The 26,068-nt window shown below is 40.8% G+C and overlaps 1 protein-coding gene across 2 annotated transcripts in view; it reads right to left on the reverse strand.

Annotated features, from left to right (window-relative positions):
- The window catches only part of myo5b.S (myosin VB S homeolog), a 126,321-nt gene that overhangs the window by 59,164 nt on the left and 41,089 nt on the right, over positions 1–26,068 (reverse strand). For both annotated transcript variants that reach the window (XM_041580639.1, XM_041580640.1), the window contains exons 4-9: positions 23,952–24,096; positions 14,785–14,941; positions 13,444–13,587; positions 11,656–11,737; positions 4,436–4,543; positions 1,185–1,294 (exon numbers count right to left, since the gene is read on the reverse strand). In XM_041580639.1, the coding sequence (XP_041436573.1) occupies positions 1,185–1,294; positions 4,436–4,543; positions 11,656–11,737; positions 13,444–13,587; positions 14,785–14,941; positions 23,952–24,096 (746 nt within the window). The remainder of the gene's footprint in view (positions 1–1,184; positions 1,295–4,435; positions 4,544–11,655; positions 11,738–13,443; positions 13,588–14,784; positions 14,942–23,951; positions 24,097–26,068) is intronic.

Here is a 26,068-nt window from a genome sequence, read left to right on the forward strand (position 1 = left end):
GGGGCAGGCTAGGCTGGTAAAATACCGGCCGGGTGGCAACCCTAGTCCCTGCTCTCCCCTGCATAAGTGATAACATCTATAAGTGCCCCTAATCCATTACTTGCCGAGTAAGTGCAGTGGAGCTCGTGGGTGCCATCTTCTAGCTCTTTGGATTTCTCTGGGAAGTGAGCTCTGTATTGGAGCATGTGCAGTTGGAGCAGTTGTAGTTGGAGCAATTCATAGCAACTGCAATGTCCCTTCAGAAATTGCCAAAGGAAAGGAAAAGGACCCCAAGATTACCGAAGAGCAGGAAGATGGCGCCCATGAGCTCTGCTGCACTTACTCTGCACTTATAGGTGAGTATAGGCTTAGTGTCACTTATAGATGTTATCACCTATGCATGGGGAGAGCAGGGAGGGGGACTATGTGGGGTACTGTGTAGGGGTTTTTATCTGTGGGGGGTTTGAGTTCTCCTTTAAAAACTCACTCACACTCACTCCTGCAGTCCCTACAGCTCCCCAGTTCTTCTTCGTGTCTATTTGTTCCCATTTCACTAGTCTTGTAATTTAGTGTATATAGCTCTAGATCTAGATCTCTAGATCTAGATCTAGATCTAGATCTATAGATCTAGATCTAGATCTAGATCTATATATATATATATATATATATATATATATATATATATATATATATATATATATATATATATATATATATTAGTGCTCTTTATTGGCCTGCATTACTTACAGTCAGCAAGCAATTGACTTGGAGACTTGGGAGGGTTAGATATATAGATATATAGTTTAGGGCAGCGGTCCCCAACCAGTGGCAACATTTAACTCACCAATCCCATTGGATGATGCTCCCATTGGCCTCAAAGCAGGTTTTTTTTGATCTCCAAGCTTGAACACAAGCTTTCGTTGCATAAAAACCACATATACTTCCAAAAAGAGCTTCCTGTAGGCTCTGACAGCCCACATATGGACTACCAATAGCAAATCACAATTTTCTGGCACCTCCGGGTGCTTATGTGGCTCTCCAACTTATTTTTACATTTGTATGTGGCTCACGGGTATAAAAGGTTGAGGACCCTTGGTTTAGGAAAATGCAGCATCAATATGCAGCAATATTAATAATATCACACTATAACATATATTTATTATTACTAGAATGCTGTTCGTGTAGAAAAAAAACACATCACTAACCGACAGGTTACTCGATTCCCCTTCCCGCTCTGACTGAATTGCAACATTTCCAAGATGCAGAATGGAAGCCACAATCTTAAAGATGCCCATTTGATGAGACTCCTTCACTCCTGCCAGGGTAGAAAAACACCTTTATTTATGCTCATGTCTGTTTACATTGGAAACCAATGAGACGTCAAGGACACACAATTTTGCTGGTCATAAGGAAAGGATACAGGATACATCACATATTGGGTCTGATTCAATTCAGTGAGAAAAAGGTTTATCATGTGAAAACTCACAGATTCAATTTTACCCGTGAGCCACATTCAAATGTAAAAAGAGTTGGGGAGCAACACAAGCATAAAAAATGTTCCTGTGGATGCCAAATAAGGCCTGTGATTGGCTATTTGGTAGCCCCTTTGTGGACTGGCAGCCTACAGGAGGCTGTACTTGGCACTATACTTAGTTTTTATGCAATTAAAACTTGCTTCCAAGCCTGGAATTCAAAAATAAACACCTGCTTTGTGGACACTGAGAGCAACATCCAAAGGGTTGGAGAGCAACATGTTACTCACGAGCTACTGATTGGGGATCACTGAATTTGAGATACAATTAATTTATCACTATTTATCACGTGAGAAGTCTATGGGGAAAAACTGGAAATGAATTTGGATAAAAGTTTTTTCTCCTCGAATTGAATCTAGTCTATGACTTTTTTTGTGATAAACCATGAGATACATTTTTCTCACTAAATTGAATCTGGCCCATTGCTCCCAAAAGGTATAATCTACTGTTGTTATGACTCGTTAGTGCAGTAAGTACTTGCGTGTGTATTTGCCAATAGCATCCAGTCAGTGGATGATCAGTCTGTTGCAAGTTTGAAAATGAAAGAATTGCTATAGTGCAGTGTAGAAATGATATTATTCAGTCTCAGGAGCTTAAGCAGCAGCTGGATGAATCATGGGTCCAAAGACAAGTGACCTCCTACAGAAAACTATTAGGGCCCTGTCACAAGGGGAACATCTCTCACAGGTGATTTTTAAGTCTGTCAAGTAAAAAACTATTTTTTTTATAGTGTAGCTCTCCTTTATAAGCCAGAAGTAGATTTACTTGCTATTTTTAACATGCCATCACTTCATTCTCCTTAATGGAGATCTGAATCTCCTATTGCTTGTCCCTGGGCACCGGTTCCCTGGCTGAAGGCTTCTTTCCGTGCGAGAGGCGGCTATGAACATTTTATGAGCATGTCACCACTCACTGCTGTTTGACGTTGATCAGCAAGACAATGTTATAGCCGGGATCATATACAAAATTAATGTCACATCAAGCCGGCTGCCTCTGGCCATCAGTCTTAAAATGGAAAACATTTTTCTTATAATAAATTTCCTTTTCAGTCACGTAAAGTGCAGCTTGGTCTCTGCCTCGTTCTGTGTGATGTGATAGGGAAGTTCTACTTAACTGTCCCTGTGGCTTGAAGAAAAATGTAAAGAGTTGCATAGTGCATGCATAGGCAGACTAGAAGAAAAGAACTTTCATTTGAAGCAACGTAGGGGGTTCATCACAGTCAGGACAGTGAGGTTGTGGAATGCACTGCCGGGTGATGTTGTGATGCTGATTCAGTTAATGACTATAAGAGGGACTTGGATGATTTTTTGGACAGACATAATATCAAAGGCTATTGTGATACTAAGCTCTATAGTTAGTATAGATATGGGTATATAGAATTTAATTAAAAGTAGGGAGGGGTGTGTGTATGGGGCTGGGTTTTCATTTGGAGGGGTTGAACTTGATGGACTTTGTCTTTTCTCAACCCAATTTAACTATGTAACTATGTGCCCAATCAGTCATGCTCATGTTACCCCCTTTAACACCTTTTTCACACTGACAGGGGTCACATTGCTAGTGCAGAAAGCACCATTGAACTCTTTGCACAAGAGCTCAACCCCCGTACAGCGCCGGATTTCACTTCTGGGCGCCCCTAGGCCGACCAGGCGGCCGCGCGGTCCTAGCGCCCGCCTTCCCAGCGCGCCGGCGAAAAAACGCTTGTGCAGTTGAACGGCGGCTGGGCGGCATGCCGCCCCTATTTCTTTGCCGCCGTAGGCCCGGGCCTATGCGGCCTTGCCGCAAATCCGGGCCTGCCCCCGTACTAATAAAAACTCCTACCCAGTAACCTACATAGTCTTCCCTCCCTGCTAGGGTTGCCACCTTTTATAAAAAATTTTACCGGCTGCTGGGGGGGGGGGCCTGAAAGGGGCGGGGTGTGACGTCAAAAGGGGCGGGGTGTGACGTCAAAAGGGACGGGCCACACGACGGAGACGCGGACGCTAGAAGAGGCAAAAAAAAAGGTAAGTTGCAGGGGATTGGGGGCAGGCTAGGCTGGTAAAATACCGGCCGGGTGGCAACCCTAGTCCCTGCTCTCCCCCTGCATAAGTGATAACATCTATAAGTGCCCCTAATCCATTACTTGCCGAGTAAGTGCAGTGGAGCTCGTGGGTGCCATCTTCTAGCTCTTTGGATTTCTCTGGGAAGTGAGCTCTGTATTGGAGCATGTGCAGTTGGAGCAGTTGTAGTTGGAGCAATTCATAGCAACTGCAATGTCCCTTCAGAAATTGCCAAAGGAAAGGAAAAGGACCCCAAGATTACCGAAGAGCAGGAAGATGGCGCCCATGAGCTCTGCTGCACTTACTCTGCACTTATAGGTGAGTATAGGCTTAGTGTCACTTATAGATGTTATCACCTATGCATGGGGAGAGCAGGGAGGGGGACTATGTGGGGTACTGTGTAGGGGTTTTTATCTGTGGGGGGTTTGAGTTCTCCTTTAAAAACTGAAATTTTGGCTCTTAAAATTATGGTACCTGAGGCAAGAGAAGCCCTGTGCATTCAACTTGGGCATGCAGAATTTTAATTGAGCCTTGAGATATTCTGAGACAATTTGGACGTGGTCTTCGTTTTTCAATCTTCAAGGCTTTTGCATAATTGAACTTTTAGTTCTGCAGAATTTTATTTGAACTTTGAGATATTCTAAGACAATTTGGAAGATGTCTTCAATTTTCAGTCTTCAAGGTTTTTGTATAAGTGACCTTTTAATTCTGCAGAATTCTGGAACTCTGGCATTTAAACATATACTACAAGCCAGGCAACAGTATTGATGATAAGCCAGAAGATGAAATCAGGAATGAACAGAAAAGTAACAAGCTGTGGAATGTCATAGACAGATAGCTCATAATGAAAAATGTTTATGACAAGTGCAACTAAACATTCCTCCTTACCCAGAAGTGTGAAAGCCTGTCTCGTCTTCTCAAAGTCTTCAGCATCATCCACTCCATCAATAATAGGATCACCTCCCTGGTTGGTGTAAAAAAACTCCTCGGCTTCAGCTGTGGGAGAAAAGGTATGGTTCTGATTGAAAAAAAATCAGTCATGAGGACATTCATTTTGGGGTAAAGGAAAAGGAATTTGTCCCAGGTGTCAAAGAGGCCCCTTGAGGGGATCATAAAGATAACAGCACAAAATACATGTTTTTATGGTGTAATAAATGTTAAATTCTTTCAGTAAATACATAGAGAAATCCAGCATGTCGCCCGTTAGGTATTATTAAACTGCAAATCTCTGCATCCCCTCAACATCCCTGATACTGTTTTAGACATTTTTAGAGGTGTGCCTCCATGCATTTGCAGGCAGGGCTGATCCTATCAAATGTGGGGCCCAATTGGGACCATGTTGGCGGGGCCCCTAGACAAAGTGTTGCTGGCTACTGACACACCAAGTATTTAGGAAAATAAGGGCATACAGGCACAAAATAGAAAGGAAAGGGGTAGACAAGGTAAGAGAGTGAGAGGGATGAAATAGGGGCACATAATAGGGGCACACAGGGTAAGAGAGAGAGAGGGAGGAAATAGGAGAGTGGACCGGGCCAATTAGTTTGGGGCAGGCTGGGCCGATTCAGCTTGGGAGCAGGCTTGGTTGGATTGGGGGCAGGAAGGGCATATCAAGGTTGGAGGAAAGCTGGGCCTATGAGAGTTGGGGGCAGGCTATACCTATGGAGTTGGGGGATAGGCTGGCTTATCAGAGTTGGGGGTGGGCTGGACCTATGGATTTGGGGATGGGCTGGACTCTCAAAGTTGGGGGCAGGCCAGGCAGCATCATGTGCTGAGGGAAATATTATCTGTGCTGCCCTGTGGTGCAGGGCCCCCAGAGGTGCGGGGCCCTATTGGGCCCAATTGGTACAATAGGCCTAGGGCCGGCCCTGTTTGCAGGAGCCCATTCTGTAAATGCAATAAAGTACAGCAGGGTAAATGTAATCACTGCTTCATACAATAACATATCATGTTAACTTGTTATCAGATAAAGAGCAGAGTAAAATCTAAAATACAAAAAAAAGTTTTGAAATGTATAGAATCCATAAACACATTATTCACAATATTCCTTAAAATACCAAAAATATTTCCTTATAATTTAGTTAACTTGCTCTTAAACTAATTAGCCCCACCTACAAGACTGCAAGAGCAATATCTCAAAAATACTTAATCTTCCAATATTCTGCAGACTAGACTGGACTCAATTACTGTTGGTTCCAAAAACACTTATCTCAGGATAGATAGGCCACACATTTATACCCAAAGTTCTGCATTTTGCTTCTAGACTGGGAACTCTATAACATGAGAGTCTTTCATTTTTAGTAGAGTTTAGACCCACAATGTAAGTAGTCATTTCAACTCAGTTTCTTAAAAGTGGTGCATTTTCTCCATAGGTCTCATCCCACCTAGACAGTCTGATACTTCAGCTAAAGCTAAAGATCATCAGTAACCAACCTAATACTCTTCAGCTTTTGCTTTCAGCTTTTGCTTTAGCTTGGAACTGCTTTCTTCTGTCATGTAATGTTACACCTGAAGAGCTCTATAGATTTTTCCAATGGGTTCCAGATGATTTAATTCCATATTTGCTAGCATTATTATTGATTAAAGGGGATTTTGGTGACTAGGGTTGCCACCTGGCCGGTATTTTACCGGCCTAGCTGGTAAAATACCTGCCAAGGCCGGGGCCGGTATTTACTGGCAATGTAACTGCCGGTAAATTTGTAATACGATCAAAAGGAGCCCTCGGCCTACCCCCAATCGCCCCCAATCCCCTGCAACTTACCTTTTTTTTTGCCTCTTCTGGTGTCGTGGCGTGGTCCCACCCCCTTTTGACGTCACACCCGCCCCTTTTGACGTCACATCCCGCCCCTTTGAGGCCCCGCCCCCAGCAGCCGGTAACATTTTTTATAAAAGGTGGCAACCCTATTGGTGACCCACACTTAACGTCAAAACCCATTTTATAGGGCCTTGACCCACAGTGTTAGAGGCAGCTGTGTGCTTTCAGAGAACTTATCATAGCCTTACCTACTGGTTATAGTAACCACTCTGAAACGTCATTTATAGCTTTTTATGAACCCATCTCCAGCCAAAAAAAGAATTCACATCTCATTAAAGGGATACTGTCATGCGAAAAAAAATTTTTTTAAAATGAATCATTTAATAATGCTGATCCAGCAGAATTCTGCACTGAAATCCATTTCTCAAAAGAGCAAACAGATTTTTTTATATTCAATTTTGAAATCTGACATGGGGCTAGACATATTGTCAATTTCCCAGCTGCCCCAAGTCATGTGACTTGTGCTCTGATAAACTTCAATCACTCTTTACTGCTGTACTGCAAGTTGGAGTGATATCAACCCCTTCCCTTTCCCCCCAGCAGCCAAACAAAAGAACAATGGGAAGGTAACCAGATAACAGCTCCCTAACACAAGATAACAGCTGCCTGGTAGATCTAAGAACAACACTCAATAGTAAAAACCCGTGTCCCACTGAGACACATTCAGTTACATTGAGAAGGAAAAACAGCAGCCTGCCAGAAAGCATTTCTCTCCTAAAGTGCAGGCACAAGTCACATGACCAGGGGCAGCTGGGAAATTGACAAAATGTCTAGCCCCATGTCAAATTTCAAAATTGAATATAAAAAAATCTGTTTGCTCTTTTGAGAAATGGATTTCAGTGCAGAATTCTGCTGGAGTAGCACTATTATCTGATGCGTTTTGAAAAAAACATGTTTTCTGATGACTGGATCCCTTTAATAGAACAGTGTGATCTTCACCATAAATGAAAAATGCTGAAAACTGCATAATATGTGATTACGGATCTTCATCTTAAACAAGAACCATAGCAAAACACAAAGACACACATGCTGAGTATTAGATTAATAAACCAAAAGGAACTATTTATAATCCACTTCATTTAAATAACTGAAACATTTTCCTTCCACTGTAGAAATGATTTATGTTTAGTTCAGGCTCGCATTGGGCAGCCAAGTAAAAGGAAATGACAGGACTACCCATCAGGGAGGTAAAGAGATCACGTATATTATTTAATATACAGTATTTATATAGTACTGACACATTTACAAATCACTTTACAGAGATTATACATCAATCACATCATTCCCTGTCACAGAGGAGCTCACAATCTAAAGTCAGTAACCAATTAACATGCCAGTATTGGGTTGTGGGATGAAACCAGAGTACCTAGGTGAAAATGGAAAGAAGTCCTTGCAAAATAAAAAACTCAACACCCCATTATTGCAAGGACCAAAAAGCAGATTTTCAGAGCCATGTGGCAACCAAGTGTTCTATTTGCACAGTACCTAAAGGACCAATTCCCAAACTGATGGTCCCCCTGGATAAAGATTCTGCAAGAACAGAGGTAAAGAAACAGCTAGGGATATTTCATACAAGTCCATGAAGATACAGGGTGGTGGATGGCTAGATTTAGGGCCAAATTTCTATAAAACTTTACATTTATGTAAATTAAAAGAATATTTAAGCAACATATAGTTTATATCATATTAAGTGGCATATTAAATGAGCTTATCAAACTGGTATATATATTTAAGTAAATATTGTCCTTTTACATCTCTTGCCTTGAACCCCAATTTTGTGATGGTCTGTGTGCTGCCTGAGAGATCAGCTGACCAGAAATACTGCAGCTCTAACTGTAACAGGAAGAGATCACCTGACCAGAAACACTGCAGCTCTAAATGTAACAGGAAGAGATCACCTGACCAGAAATACTGCAGCTCTAACTGTAACAGGAAGAAGTGTGGAAGCAAAATACACAACTCTGTCTTTTAATTGGCTCATGTGACCTAGCATGTTTGGTATGTTTGTGTGCACAGTGAATCCTCCTATCCAAGGGGGCAGCCCTTATTTTTTAAAATGGCAATTTTCTATTTATGATTACCCAATGACACATACTACTATAAATGTATATTATTATGAAAATGGTTTATTTACATGAAGCAGGGTTTTACATATGAGCTGTTTTATGCAATATCTTTTTATAGAGACCTACACTGTTCGGGGGATATATTAATAAAGGCCATGTTGCTGTATTGCTTTTAGTTCAATCCACTTATCACTATGTCAAAGGTCTTTGCTTGGTTCATTTGCTGAATTTGGATTGCAGATAAACGTAACTCCATTCACTAGTAAAGCTTCTCATAGGTCGTACATAAACCTTTATGTGTACCCAAAAAACATTACCAGCCTATCAAAATCAGTAAAATATCAAAATATCAGGTATCAACTATGTGTCCTATGCTTGAATGGCTGCCCTCATGGCTACATGGCACCTTGTTTATATAAACTATAGTAGTACTTATCTGTTATCTACTGTGTATCCTGTGCTTGAATGGCTGCCCTCATGGCTACATGGCACCTTGTTTATATAAACTATAGTAGTACTTATCTGTTATCTACTGTGTATCCTGTGCTTGAATGGCTGCCCTCATGGCTACATGGCACCTTGTTTATATAAACTATAGTAGTACTTATCTGTTATCTACTGTGTATCCTGTGCTTGAATGGCTGCCCCCATGGCTACACAGCAGCTTGTTTATATAAACTATAGTAGTACTTATCTGTTATCTACTGTGTATCCTGTGCTTGAATGGCTGCCCCCATGGCTACACAGCAGCTTGTTTATATAAACTATAGTAGTACTTATCTGTTATCTACTGTGTATCCTGTGCTTGAATGGCTGCCCCCATGGCTACACAGCAGCTTGTTTATATAAACTATAGTAGTACTTATCTGTTATCTACTGTGTATCCTGTGCTTGAATGGCTGCCCCATGGCTACACTGCAGCTTGTTTATATAAACTATAGTAGTACTTATCTGTTATCTACTGTGTATCCTGTGCTTGAATGGCTGCCCTCATGGCTACATGGCACCTTGTTTATATAAACTATAGTAGTACTTATCTGTTATCTACTGTGTATCCTGTGCTTGAATGGCTGCCCTCATGGCTACATGGCACCTTGTTTATATAAACTATAGTAGTACTTATCTGTTATCTACTGTGTATCCTGTGCTTGAATGGCTGCCCTCATGGCTACATGGCACCTTGTTTATATAAACTATAGTAGTACTTATCTGTTATCTACTGTGTATCCTGTGCTTGAATGGCTGCCCCCATGGCTACACAGCAGCTTGTTTATATAAACTATAGTAGTACTTATCTGTTATCTACTGTGTATCCTGTGCTTGAATGGCTGCCCCCATGGCTACACAGCAGCTTGTTTATATAAACTATAGTAGTACTTATCTGTTATCTACTGTGTATCCTGTGCTTGAATGGCTGCCCCCATGGCTACACAGCAGCTTGTTTATATAAACTATAGTAGTACTTATCTGTTATCTACTGTGTATCCTGTGCTTGAATGGCTGCCCCCATGGCTACACAGCAGCTTGTTTATATAAACTATAGTAGTACTTATCTGTTATCTACTGTGTATCCTGTGCTTGAATGGCTGCCCCCATGGCTACACTGCAGCTTGTTTATATAAACTATACTTGTTTTTCTGAAGTAAACACTCAGGTTTTTCCAGTGCAGGGCACAAGTACATTATATTGTCTTTTCTTTAAAACACTTTAATTTTTTGGTACATTTACTGATTTATGTATATACTAGACATTAGAACATATGTAGTCAAACATTCGCCAGAGACGGTCCGTGGGGCACGTGCACAGTAGCGCAATCCCACGGACACAGGGACTGGACGCAGAGACACTTCAACTTTATTATATAGGATAGGATATAGGATATAGGATAGGATGCAGGATATACATAAGGGGATACCAACTTGTGTTCTTATCTAAAGGAGACTTTTTACTCCACGGCAGTTTCCAGCAGATGGCGGTCCTATTATTAGCAACGCATTGGTCAGGAATTGGCAGCTATTTTTTTTTTCCTGCGGGGGGGCGGAGATTAAAAGTAAAGCGTGCGTCTCTGTTGTCATCCACACACCGGAAATGGATTGGTAGAACTTTGACTGGAACGCAGGTCTGGCTCTAGAACAAGGACGGAAACGGGGCATAGAACACAGTTCGACGGGTGCACTGGGAAGACAGGAAGTGGGGCACAACTAAGGAAATGCGAATGTCAGCGCGGTTGCTAGGCGCAGAGCGGAAGTGGGGCTTGTGGAGCAGGTGTGTGGTATTCGCCACTGGTTAGTGTGAGTACAGCAGTATGGATAACCCGGCTTTTCCCTGCCTGTGCGCTCTGTTGTGTGCCCAGTGTGTCCCTCCGCCACTAAGAAAGACATGTTGGATTACTCGGAGACGCACGACCATTATTATGACTATAAACAACTAACTGAGCTTCTCCGAGCCCTTGAACAGGCGCACCCGGAACTCGCCAGCTTGGGCAGCCTGGGCCTTTCGGTGGAGGGGAGGGAGCTGTGGTACATGAGACTCACCCATTTTAGAGTTTAAATTTGCCAGAGACGGTCCGTGGGGCACGTGCGCAGTAGCGCAATCCCACGGACACAGGGACTGGACGCAGAGACACTTCAACTTTATTATATAGGATGCATTTATATAGGGGACCTATGTAACTTGTGCGCTAAATATTAGGGCCCTTTGGGAAAAAGCCCTACAAACTAGTATGTGGCCGGGCCCCACGATTACAAATGGCAGCCCTGAGTGAAGGTAAAACTCACCTACATATGAGGAGCAGCTAAGAGGCTACAGTTAAGTATCCACCATTTTATATGGTTTCTTTGGATTTGCTGAAGGTAAATCTCACCTACTGTGCATGCAAGAAACACATTATACTTGTAACAGGCCCAGTCCCCTACCCAATAATAATAATGGTAAGTGTAGGCAGCCAGAATGATTACCCAGAACTCATATCTGCTATTGTTGGAATCAATGCCATATTAATTGGTCTCAGCAAGCTGCAATTTGCCCTAATTAAAGATAAAGCAAGATGTATCCATTGTCAAAGTTATTAATGATTGAATAATGGCTGTCCTGGTTTCATTATATCCAAACACAAATGTATAGAGTTTAATTACTGAAAATGACACAATAATGAATACTGGCAAGTTTGTTTCTGCTACGAAGGACTCGTTTATTCCAAGGGAAGAGCTGAGCCGTAAATGATTACTTACCCAGTGACAGCTCAGAGAACTCGGGCAAGCCTGCAGACGCACAGAGCTGGTAGAAAATATGGTAGTTCCTTTCCATGTCAGCCTGAAAATGAAATGGCAACTTTATAACATGGTAGAGAAGTAAATGTTTCTATGAAGTAACACACACTAGCAACCAATACCAAATGAGCTCTTGTTCCTGAAAAAAATATGAAAGTAAGATTCTGATGGATTGATATTAGTTAGTATTCTGGTCACATGGGTTTTGTGAATAAAGCCCAAACTGGACACTACAAGGCGAGGGGGTGACCCCTCAGACGCTGGATCAACTACACACAGTCCAGCCAATAAAATCCAAAGTGCTGGGAGTTTGTATTTTAATCTGAAAGGCCACAGATTGGACATTTATTTTAGGTAAAGTATACTCTATATAAAATAAATGTCAAACTACCTGTATAACAGAGCATTCTGTCCCAGTGGCTGCAAAGATCCTATCTGATCCCCATTGTAAGCAGCAGTCCTGTCCTGCTTTATGGCTGAGATTCTAGCTATCTGTATAACAGAGCATTCTGTCCCAGTGGCTGCACAGATCCTATCTGATCCCCATTGTAAGCAGCAGTCCTGTCCTGCTTTATGGCAGCTGAGATTCTAGCTATCTGTATAACAGAACATTCTGTCCCAGTGGCACAGGTTCTGAAATAGACTCCCATCCTGCTTTATTATAGTTATTTAGAATACAGTTATCTATATTACTTTCTCCCGACACTAATCTACTTTACTGAATATTTCATGAATTAAATAAATTGTGTGATTTTAATCTTGTTGTTTCGATGGCACTGCTACTTTAAACTTGCCAAATATTAAGAAGAAGCTTAGCTAACGCTCTGGCTCTAAACCTCAATTCCCCTTTCAACAATGTTAAAGCTATAATATCTGTCATATAACAATTACCCCTCATGTTCCACAGTAGAGGAGAGAGCTAACTGCTACATAACCTTCTGCAAATGGCAGCTGCCCCAGCAACTCATGCGAAATGGTCCAACATAATATATATTCTGAATGGCTCTACTTCTGGCAAGCGAGAAGACTTTGTTCCGATGCGAGTCAGTAACTGCTCTGCGTTCTCCTACTGATCAACGGTTTGTCAGAAAACTGTTTAAAATTCCATCATAGCCGATGGAAAGTGAAGGAATTTAAAAAATCTTGAAGTGCAATCTGATTGCAGCCATTGTGATCCTCAGCTTTATATGGCTGTCTTGATATATATGTGAAAAAAAAACATTTCTATACAGATGCCGAAGAGAGTATTTCCAGGGTATGCCAAAGTATTCAGCAATTTGCAACCCTTAGGGCAGAGACACAAGCTCAGATTCAGGGAGATTAGTCGCCCAGAGTCAAATCTCCAGTTCTTTGGGGCAACTAATCTCCTCGAACTGCCTCCCGCCAGGTAGAATCTAAATCGGCGGTGGGATGGCACTTGGAGAACTTTTCCGAAGTCGCCCAAAGTTTCCTTGTGAGGCAACTTCGGAAAACGAAGCGCACCGATTGCCATCCCACCTGCAATTTACATTCTATCCGGCAAGAGGCAGTTTGGGGCGATAAGTCGCCCCGAAGAAGTGGAAATTTGTCGCTGGGCAACTAATCTCCCAAATCTGAGCATGTGTCTCTGCCCTTATAGACAGATCTAATGATTATCCTATGTTTGCTTTTTTTTCATGGTGAATCCTGCCATAAAGCAATTTTTTGGCCTATTAGAATGACTGAGGCTTTGACTCAGACTCTCTAATGCTTGTACGTTAAGACACACACCTGGAAAACAACCCGTGATTTCTCAAGAAGGTAAGTCCTCATGTTGGCACCGATGATATGATATCGTTTGTCAAACCCAATCTGAATGTACTTTCCAAATCGGCTGCTGTTGTCGTTGCGGGTTGTTTTGGCATTCCCGATAGCCTGGTTGAAAGAAAGTCAACTAATGTCAGGGGATTGGCCATAGGAAAAAACTGTAACCTGACATTGATATTTATTGGTAAAAGCTTGGAGAATCTATATGCTTAAAGGAGAACTAAACCCTAATATGGCTAAAAATTGCATATTTAATATACTGAATTTATTGCACGAGGCTAAAGTTTGAGCTTGTCAATAGCAGCAATGATCCAGGACTTCAAACTTGTCACAGGGGGTCACCATCTTGGAAAGTGTCTGTGACACTCACATGCTCAGTGGGCTCTGATTGGCTGTTGAGAAGCTAAGCTTAGGGCTCGTCACTAATTATCCAGCAGAAAATGAGCTTCCCTGGCTGTAATATAAGCTGATGCTACAGGTTTGCTGATTATTAAATTCTGATGCTAATTGCACTGGTTTCTGTGCTGCCATGTAGTAATTATGTGTATTAATTACTAATCAGCCTTATATTGTGACATTTCTATTCTATGTGTACTGTATATTGTGAGTGGCTCCCTAAGCTCAGTAAGTGACAGCAGCACAGAGCATGTGCAGTGAATCAGCAGAAAAGAAGATGGGGAGCTACTGGGGCATCTTTGGAGACACAGATCTTTACTGCTAAAGGGCTGTGGTTGCCTTGGGCTGGTACAGAAGCACAAAATATAATGTACAACATTTCTAGCTATTTCTTTAGTTAAGCTTTAGTTCTCCTTTAAAAATGAGCAGAGCAGTAGAAAAGGACTAGTGCCCCCTGCTAGAACCACAGGTATGATATAGTAGGAAGAATGAAGGAGGATTTAGAAATGTTATACATTACAGTGCAGACAAAGTAGAAGAGGAGCAGGAGATTTAGAAAAAGTAGAAGAGAAATTGAAAAGAAGAAGACTACAAAAGTATGCAGATGGGGAGCATGGTGAGAGACAGATGCATAACTAGAGGGGGACGGGCACAGGACGCGCAGCTGGGCCCCCCCGCCCTCCGTACACCCGGAACTGGCTGGGTAGTTCGGCCACTAGTGAGAGATGACCAGACTGTCATCATTTTTTGCACAATTCTTTAATGCACTACTATATTGTTATTTAAAAAAATTACACAATTTTGGAATGATCAGGGTATATTTCACTACAGGTTGTACTTGTATAACTTTGTATGAGACAAATAAAGACTCTGTCTATCTCCATCTAAAAGACAAGCCAGAAATCTTACCTCCATAATGGGACTAGAAGCCAATACTTTCTCTTCCACATTAGCTTCACTGGCAGAACCACCCACTGTGGCAAAGTAGCGCATGGCATATTTGGCAGACACGGTTTTCCCTGCTCCAGACTCTCCACTTACAATTATGGACTGGTTCTTTTCATCCCTGTAAGACGTACATACATTATTACTTGCCTACACTAGGTGAGTTAATACAAATGCATAACATCCTTACAACCATTCAGGCAATAGCAACCAATAAGAAATTTGCTTTCAACATTCTAATTGCACTAGAGTAAAAAACAAAAGTTAATGGCTGATTGGTTTCTATAGGTTTCTGAAGATCAGAATTTTTTTTCAATTAACTATGTTAAAGGACAAGGAAAGTGTAAAATAGAATAAGGCTAGAAATGCTGTATTTTGTATACTAAACATAAACATGAATTTACTGCACCACAAGCCTAATCAAACAAAGGATTTATGCTTTCAAAGTTGGCCACAGGGGGTCACCATCTTGTAACTTTGTTAAACATCTTTGCAAGACCAAGACTGTGCACATGCTCAGTGTGGTCTGGGCTGCTTAGGGATCGTCATAAACAAAGCTGCTTGAGTTCTGCATGGCTGGGAAGTAAGGCGGGGGCTCCCCCTGCTGTTCATAATTATGATTGTTTCCCTGCTCAGCAGTTAGGGACCATCTGACAATTCCTATCCACAGCAGTAAATGAAGGGAGAATTTCACTGCATACAGTCAGGTTTCTTATAAAAACGGTACACATTTTTTAATTAAAGCATATTGGAGATAGGTTTCTTTTTCATTAAAGAAAGTAAAAAATTGGATTTTATTTTTTTGCCTTTCCTTGTCCTTTAAAGAGGTCATTCACCTTCCAAACACTTTTATTCAGTTGAGTTGTTTTCAGATTATTCACTGTAAACAAAGACTTTTTTTCAATTGCTTTACATCTTTTATTATATACAGTTTTCCCAAAATATAAGTTTAAATTTTGTGATTTACATTCATTATTTATTTTGTTTTTCTTCCAAGATATTAAGGGATACATGTACTGTTAATATGAATGAATTTTGTTACAACAGCGCCACCTGCTGGTCAGTTTCCCACCAGTCTGACCACCAAGTAGTCAAGGAAGTTGTCAGGAGAAAGAAAGAGGCTGATGTTCTTCTGCTTAGGAAAGATGTGAGAAAGGTTTCTAATTTTGTTCCTAAGCAGAAGAACATCAGAGCAGCCTCTTTCTTTCTCCTGACAACTTCCTTGACTACTTGGTGGTCAGACTGGTGGGAAACTGACCAGCAGGTGGCGCTGTTGGAATAAAATTCATGTATCGCGTTATAACTTGGAGGAAAAACAAAACAAATAATGAATGTAAATTACAAAAGTGCTTAGAATAGCACTCTTGTCAATTTTACATTCAACTATTTTAAAGGTTTACTTCTTCGTGGGGAATAAGTATGAAAACCCAAATCATATGTGATAACGCACCCTTTTGTGCACCATCATTTCTGCTATTTATATATCAAATAATAATATTTCATATAAAAGTGTAGTTATGTAATGTGCTGGGTAATTGCTTCTGCACATTAGAATTGCAATGACTAGTCCAACAATGTTGCTATACTTAATAAAAAGGCCTTCTAGTAATGTGTTTGGCCTGTGGATCAGTAAGGCAACCGCATATTGTACAACATCCAGACAGTTAAGCAATTAACATTTTTGAGGCCATATTTGGTTTATCTGTCGTATTAAAGGATAAGTAAACCTTTAAAATAAGTGAATGTGAAATTGATGAGGCTGCTATTCTAAGCACTTTTATATTTTACATTCATTATTTATTTTCTATTAATTCCAAGATATTAAGGGATACATGTACTGTTAATATGAATGGATTGTGTTACAACAGTGCCACCTGCTGGTCAGTTTCCCACCAGTCTGACCACCAAATAGTCAAGGAAGTTGTCAGGAGAAAGAAAGAGGCTGAACTGACCAGCAGGTGGCGCTGTTGTAACTAAATTCATTCAATATCAGTACATGTTTCCCTTAATATCTTGGAATAAAAACAAAATATATAATGAATCTAAATTACAAAAGTGCTTAGAATAGCACTCTCATTAATTTTACGTTCACTTGTTTTAAAGGTTTACTTATCCTTTAATGAGGTTAGTGCAGAAAAAACCAACACATGGCAAATGTGCTGATTCAGAGTATGGGGCATGTATTTATGTTGGAATGCCTCTAACTCAATTCAATTTTATTTCTGTACTCCTTCTGGGAATGTAGTGACCCCCATTAACTGTCACTCACAATAAAAAGATTATTGGCCAAACACAATAAAGGGATTCAGCCTCTTTTCTAGAGAATGCCCCTGAGAGAATGCCATTGTGAGACAGACGATAATTTGGGAGCAGCAGGGCAGAATAATTAGAACAGAGCTCCAAGTATTTCATTTGATTGTGTTTTCCTCCCCAACATATATGGTATCAGCCACTGCTGAAGTATTTATAGGGCAGGTTTTCTACAGGCTGAATAATACGTTTCCTTGTTCTCAATGTAATGGCCCAGAGCAGTCACATAAGTGCAGATAAGAAGGTTATTTAGGGGGTTCCTAAAAGCCCACCAGTGTTTTGTTAGTGGGTTCTTGTTCTGAACGGCAAAAAAAAAAATACATAACAAAAAAGATAATGTTATAAGACTAGCCGTGAGCTGTTTTCAGAGCAAGAATTGTTTCAAAGAGGCAACTAAAGCACAAATGCCGGGACCCTCTCTAGAGTGAACACGAGACAAGAGCTTTGTTGTGTCTGGGACCAAAAGGAAGTTGGTCTCACTTCTCATCAGCAATAATTAAAGGGATACTGTCATGGGTATAACTTTTTGTTTTTTTTTCAAAACGCATCAGTTAATAGCGCGGCCACAGCAGAATTCTGCACTGAAATCCATTTTTCAGAAGAGCAACCGGAATTTTATTTAATTTTGAAATCTGACATGGGGCGCTAGACATATTGTCAGTTTCCCAGCTGCCCCCAGTCATGTTACTTGTGCTCTGATAAACTTCAGTCACTCTTTACTGCTGTACTGCAAGTTGGAGTGATATCACCCCACCCCAGCAGCCCATCAGCAGAACAATGGGAAGATAACCAGATAACAGCTGCCTGGTAGATCTAAGAACAGCACTCAATAGTAAAAATCCAGGTCCCACTGAAACACATTCAGTTACATTGAGTAGGAAAAACAACAGCCTGCCAGAAAGCAGTTCCATCCTAAAGTGCTGGCTCTTTCTGAAAGCACATGACCAGGCAAAATGACCTGAGATGCACCTACGCACCAATATTACAACTAAATACACTTGCTGGGTTAGAAATTAAATTTTATATTGTAGAGTGAATTATTTACAGTGTAAACATTGTAATTTAGGAATACATATACATCATAGAAATCATAATAGAACCCGTGTAAGCAGGATTGGCACGGTACTGTATATAAAGTATCCAATTTGCCATACGTTGTTGTGCGACAGTGACCTGAGGGCCCAAAGTGGGTTGATCCTGACATTGCCAGATCCCCGTATATGTATAACAACATGCATACGTACCAACATTTTGGAAATAAAAAGAGGGACAAAAAAGTTGCTGCACGTCGCATGGAGTCATTTTTATGACCACGTCCATTTTTGTGGCCACGCCCCCAATTACCATGTTCATTTTACAAAATTTGGCAGGTTATGAAAGTTTGAACATATTTCTGTGTTTTTTTTCAGTTATTACAGTTTTGCTAATGAAGGTGAATTGCCCTTTAAGCTGTGAGTCTAACTTCTCCCATAGGGACCTGTTATCTTATATTGTTACAATTACTTATTTGCTTATCTCGAAATTGTTACAAAAGTATCTTATCTGAACCTTGTGGCTGTTCTGGGCTCTCTGCCAAAAGCTAATTAAGTTAGAAACATATGTGCACGCTCTGCATTTGAGTTATGCTGCAACTTTGGTGGCGGAGAAAATATTTGCAACACAGTTTTGCAAATTGCGAATTTAAGTTACTGTCAACGCTATTTTTGCACACAACAACCTCGCCCAGTGGGCGCACTCACGCAAACTCCTGTCTCATTTGCGAGCCATTCGCGAAAATTAATTCTCAATACGAGTTCGCAAAAAAAAAGTTGGGCACAGCAGTGCAATATTTTAGCGTTCAAGAAAAAACATGGGCAATACAACCATTCAGGGTCGGACTGGGGGGCCGGGGCGGACTCAGTGCAGAACAGTAGCCAAGATGGAGACAAGTCCTAAGCACAACTATATTGAAGTGCAAAACACAGTAATCAAATGGCCCCTCCTGACTGTACAGATAAGGTACTATAAATATATATATATATATATATATATATATATATATATATATATATGTGTGTGTGTGTATACAGGTATGAGACCTGTTATCCAAAATGCTCAGGACCTGGGGCTTTCCATAATACATTAAAGGAGAATTCAACCCGTAATAAACCCCCCCACTACCCTGGATAGACCCCCCCCTCCAGCCTACCTGCCCCCCACCCGGGCAAATGCCTCTAATTTTTTACTCACCCCTCCGTGCAGATTCTGGCCTTGAAATTCATGGCAGCCATCTTCTTTCTTCTGTCTTTTTGCCAAAAGTCACGAAAATTTCAGGAAAACTTTTGGAATTTTCGTGACTTTCGGCGCATGCGCAGCTGTTCGGGACTGGAAATTCAACTGCGCATGCGACGAAAATGCCGCCAAGACACTAAGATTACCGGAGAAGAAGAAAATGGCCGCCATGAACTCCGAGGCCTGAATCTGCATGGACGGGTGAGTAAAAAATTAGGGGCATTTGCCCGAGGGGGGGAGGCAGGTAGGCTGGGGGGGAGGGAGGGTGGTCTACCCAGGAAAACCAGCCTATTGGCTTTATTTAAAAAATATTAAATAAAGCCAATAGCCTGGTTTTGCCTCCAATAAGGATTAATTATATCTTAGTTGGGATCAAGTACAAGCGACTGTTTTATTATTACACAGAAAAAGGAAATCATTTGTAAAAATGTGGATTATTTAGATAAAATGGAGTCTATGGGAGATGGACTTTCCATAATTCAGAACTTTCTGGATAACGGGTTTCCGGATAATGGATCCCATACCTGTACCTATACGCATATACACACACAGGCACTAAGGTGGAGATATTAGCAGTAAGGACAGTTATTATATGTTATAATGGACCAAGTAATAAAAGCAGTGAAAGGCTGAGCTGTACAATCTATTGTGGTGTCGGCCCATTGGTTTCATCATCATCATCACATACTCAAATCACTGCAGGAACTCACCCCGACAGAAAGACTGAAGATGACGCTGCTATTTTGGCCTGACTCATATTCTGTAGGGAACGGCATTAGAGTACGTCACTGACTGAGCTTGAGGTGTGGGATCTATTTTAAGTCCCGGAATAGACAAATGCCTCTCACACCTCTCACATATTTTGGTTTGTAAATGATTAACTTTGGTATGGATCGGTTAACTAAAACGATGCAGCGTTAGTTCATATTTTCCTTAAACAGACTGGCGCTTTTATTAAAGAATGTGAAAGATGTTGGGATCAGAACATGTGTTACTATGGGTTGAAAGAGCTCAGTGCAGTCAAACGCCAACACTGAGCTCTAAATCCCTTTAAATATTTCACCCTGGTGCAAATCAAGTGGAGATTCGGCGGCATTCAGGGGCACTGAGCCAATGAGGCGCATTGAGAAACTCGGCTCGGGCGGCAGCGACCCACTTGTTACCAGGAACAGCAAAATGCAGTAGATAACAGATAAGTACTACTATAGTTTATATAAACAAGCTGCTGTGTAGCCATGGGGGCAGCCATTCAAGCACAGGATACACAGTAGATAACAGATAAGTACTACTATAGTTTATATAAACAAGCTGCTGTGTAGCCATGGGGGCAGCCATTCAAGCACAGGATACACAGTAGATAACAGATAAGTACTACTATAGTTTATATAAACAAGCTGCTGTGTAGCCATGGAGGCAGCCATTCAAGCACAGGATACACAGTAGATAACAGATAAGTACTACTATAGTTTATATAAACAAGCTGCTGTGTAGCCATGGGGCAGCCATTCAAGCACAGGATACACAGTAGATAACAGATAAGTACTACTATAGTTTATATAAACAAGCTGCTGTGTAGCCATGGGGGCAACCAACGTGTAAAAGAAACGGATCCGCACACACACCGATTAGTGCAGTCGGGGATTATCCCCTTTTATACAGCCACTAAACATCAACGTTTCGGGGGGGAAACACCCACCCTTCCTGATGTATATGTTTGGTGGCTGAATAAAAGGGGATAATCCCCGACTGCACTAATCGGTGTGTGTGCGGATCCGTTTCTTTTACACGTTGGTTGCTAAGGGACCCGGCCGGGTCAACGGAAGGAACGCACCACCAGCTTGCAGGATTGGTGAACTACAGGTGTGCTGTAGGAGAATTACATTGTAGTCATGGGGGCAGCCATTCAAGCACAGGATACACAGTAGATAACAGATAAGTACTACTATAGTTTATATAAACAAGCTTCTGTGTAGCCATGGGGGCAGCCACTCAAGCACAGGATACACAGTAGATAACAGATAAGTACTACTATAGTTTATATAAACAAGCTGCTGTGTAGCCATGGGGACAGTCATTCAAGCACAGGATACACAGTAGATAACAGATAAGTACTACTATAGTTTATATAAACAAGCTGCTGTGTAGCCATGGGGGCAGCCATTCACGCACAGGATATACAGTAGATAACAGATAAGTACTACTATAGTTTATATAAACAAGCTGCTGTGTAGCCATGGGGGCAGCCATTCAAGCACAGGATACACAGTAGATAACAGATAAGTACTACTATAGTTTATATAAACAAGCTGCTGTGTAGCCATGGGGGCAGCCATTCAAGCACAGGATACACAGTAGATAACAGAGTTAACTTTTAGTATGTTATAGAATGGTCAGTTCTAAGCTACTTTTCAATTGGTCTTCATAATCTTTTTTTTATATTAGTTTTTTTTAAATATTTGTCTTCTTCTGATTCTTTCTAGTTCAAAACCATCAAAACCACTGGCTACAACTGTATTGTTACAGCTATTTTTTATTACTCATCTTTCATCTATCTCATTCATTCATATTCAAATCACTTATTGAAATCAATGCATGGATCTGGGGCTTAACTATAGAGGAAGCAGACCCTGTGGCTGCAGAGGGGCCCAGGAGGCATAGGGGCCCCATGAGGCCCAAATAATGAGCAATTTTAACATTTTTTGGTAAACCAGGGCAATCTCTGGATATGTTGGGGGCCATAAAATTAATTTACTGTGTGACCCAGTGACATCTAGTTACACCACTGCCCAGATCAATTGCCATTAAAGGAGAACTAAACCCTAAAAATGAATATGGCTAAAAATCGCATATTATATATAGTGAACTTATTGCACGAGGCTAAAATTTGAGCTTGTCAATAGCAGCAATGATCCAGGACTTCAAACTTGTCACAGGGGGTCACCATCTTGGAAAGTGTCTGTGACACTCACATGCTCAGTGGGCTCTGATTGGCTGTTGAGAAGCTAAGCTTAGGGCTCGTCACTAATTATCCAGCAGAAAATGAGCTTCCCTGGCTGTAATATAAGCTGATGCTACAGGTTTGCTGATTATTAAATTCTGATGCTGATTGCACTGGTTTCTGTGCTGTCATGTAGTAATTATGTGTATTAATTACTAATCAGCCTTATATTGTGACATTTCTATTCTATGTGTACTGTATATTGTGAGTGGCTCCCTAAGCTCAGTAAGTGACAGCAGCACAGAGCATGTGCAGTGAATCAGCAGAAAAGAAGATGGGGAGCTACTGGGGCATCTTTGGAGACACAGATCTTTACTGCTAAAGGGCTATGGTTGCCTTGGGCTGGTACAGAAGCACAAAACATCATGTACAACATTTCTACCTACTTCTTTAGTTAAGCTTTAGTTCTCCTTTAAGTTGCAGCCAGCCTATCAGCATTTTTGTTCCATGTAAATGTGTAAATCTCTATAAAAAAAAAAGCTCAAACATAACACACTTCAATTCCTATCATAGCGCGACAGTAACGGGATATGCACAGCTCAATAAATCCTGTAGCAGTTTAAGCCTATGAATATTAATATATGAAAGCAATTAAAAGCCTCTGTTTGGGAACACGGCTAACCGGAATAATTGTCTGTGTCTTTTATTTGCAAAGTCTGAACCCCTGGTAGAAGATCACAAAGAATCACTCATTTTGGGGCATCTACACAAGATATACAGAGTTATAGGGGCAAATTCACTATGTGCCAAAGCGCCTAACGCTAGCGTCAATTTGCTAGCGTCGGGCATTTTCGTTACTTCGCAAATTCACTAACGGACGCTGGCGTAACTTCACTAGTGTTACTTCGCACCCTTACGCCTGGCGAATTTGCGCAACGGACGTAACTACGCAAATTCACTAACGTGCGCATTGTACTGAACGCTACCTTTTACGCTAGACTTCCTTCGCCACCTCAGACCTGGCGAAGCGCAATAGAGTAGATAGGGATTGCTTCAAAAAAAGTTAAAAAACTTTCTAAGTCCCAAAAAACGCTGGCGTTTTTTCTATATTATGGGTGATAGGCTGAAAAAGAACGAAAAATTTTTTCTGGCTCCCCTCCTTCCCCCCTACATTTCCTAACTCATGGCAACTTACCTAGACAGTGGGCACATGTCTAGGGTAAAATAAAAATTTTATTTGATGTTGTAAAGGTTTCCCAGGCATTTGTAGTGCTGCTACATATTCCTCCATTGAAATTTGAATTTGGCGCCGTATGCAAATTAACCATCGCTAGCGTAACTTCGCTTCGCTTAGCGAATCAACGCTAGCGCAACTTCGCAACCTTACGCTACCCCTGAGCGCAACTTCGGATTTTAGTGAATTTGTGGAGCGCTGGCGAAACTACGCCTGGCGAAGTGCGGCGCAACTACGAATCTTAGTGAATGTCCCACATAGTGAGAGTTCTTCTGCTGTCAGGCAACAACAAGCCCTCAGATATTTGTATTTATACTTTTAACTACATTAATGGTGCAGCACGTTACAAGGAAATGTTTAGAAGGAAGGGGCAGTTACCTGGCCATCTGCTTATAGGCTTCCTCGGCCACTGCAAATATGTGGGGGTCCATGTCCCCCATATTTTGGCCACTGTATGCGTAGATGACATCTTCTCCATAGATTGGCAACTGCTGATATGGGTTTATGGCAACAAGAACAATTCCTGCAAGGACAACATATTAACATAAACATGAATCAGATTTATTTGCATTTGTTATTCTATTTGCACTAGATACATAGTTTGCTCCGGCTTCTGGTTAACTATAACTACCATCATACACTATCTCTTCCTTGTCGGCAACCTGGGCAGCTCCCGAACTCAACAGACAGTGGAATGCCGGGAGCTATTAAGGGACAGATTTATCAAGGGTCGAAGTGAAAATTCTAATTAAAAAAAATCAAATTTCGAGGGAATAGTCCAAATTTGATTTGAATTTGAAAACAAATTGAATATCTAAATTTATTACGTACTGTCTCTTTAAAACTTCAATTTCGACCATTCGCCATCTAAAACCTGTCGAATTGCTGTTTTAGCCTACGGGGGACCTCCTAGAGTCATTTGGTGGACTTTGAAAAATCAAAGGTTTTTTTTTAGAAAAAACTTTGAATCAAATTAGTTTGATTACGATGTTACTTCAATTTGTACTATTCGAATTCGAATGGCCTATTCACCCGGAAAAAAATCTTTTTTTTCAATAAATTTCGGTTGGTCTTTTTTTATTCGAATTTCAAAGGTTTTTTTTTATTCGAAATTCAACCCTTGATAAACCTGCCCCTTAGTAAGTGCCATAGATTTCCCAATGCTTATGTATACAATATATCTATCTATCTATATATGAGTGATGTTCTAATAAATTTCACTTTGATTGAATCGTTTGGAGTGTGGATCCATTTTTGAAGATTATATATCACACTTGACCCAGCACCCACCGCAAACCAGAAGGGATTGAGTGCAGGTACTTTCTGAACTTTTATCTATCTATCTATCTATCTATCTATCTATCTATCTATCTATCTATCTATCTATCTATCTATCTATCTATCTATCTATAGATAGATATACTGTATATATAAGCATTGGGCAATCTATGGCACTGTCCTGTATACACACAGGTCTGGCATCCCTTATCCAGAAACATGTTATCCAGAAAGGTCCGATTTGAATTTGAAAAAAATTAGAATATCGAAATTTATCATGCACTGTCTCTTTAAAAATTCGACTTTGACCATTCGCCATCTAAAACCTGCCGAATTGCTGTTTTAGCCTATGGGGGACCTCCTATTTGGAGTCAATTGGTGGACTTTGGGAAAAACTTTGAATTGAATTCGATCGATTGCGCTATTAATTCGATTCAAACAATACGGACCTATTCAACCCAAAAAAAACTCCTACTTAATTTCGGTTGGTCTTTTTGAAATCAAATTTCGAAGTTTTTTTAATTTAAATTCAACCCTTGATAAATATGCCCCTAGGTGCAAGTATTTTATGTATGAGTTTCCTAATCATATACAGTATAACCATGTTCCACTAGCAGCAAATGAGGCTGGTTGTGGCCACAGAACAGTGATAAATATTTCTGTACAGGTATGGGACCTGTTATCCAGAATGGTTGGGTCCTGGAGTTTTCCGGATAACGGATCTTTCCATAATTTGGATCTTCATACCTTAAGTCTACTAGTGAAAATGGCCTATTCACTGTCATGTAAGTATGAAATTAATCTAATAGGCTGGTTTTGCTTCCAATAAGAATTAATTATATCTTAGTTGGGATCAAGTACAAGCTACTGTTTTATTATTACACAGAAAAAGGAAATCATTTTTTAAAGTTTACATTATTTGAATAAAATGGAGTCTATGGGAGATGGCCTTTCCGTAATTCGGAACTTCCTGGATAACAGTTTTCTGGATGACAGATCCCATACTGTTTTATTATTTTAGAGACAAAGGAAATCTTTTATTTGGATTATTTAATTGTAATGGAATCTATGGGAGGCGGCCTTTCTGTAATTCGGAGCTTTCTGGATAACGGGTTTCCGGATAACGGATCTCATACCTGTACTTGGTTTTCCGCAAGGGCCAAAAGTCTCCTGTCTAGCCCAGCCATTGTTAAAAAGCTTACTGTACCTATATGCCA

The sequence above is a fragment of the Xenopus laevis genome, chromosome 1S, assembly GCF_017654675.1.
Source record: "Xenopus laevis strain J_2021 chromosome 1S, Xenopus_laevis_v10.1, whole genome shotgun sequence".
NCBI lineage: Eukaryota > Metazoa > Chordata > Amphibia > Anura > Pipidae > Xenopus > Xenopus laevis.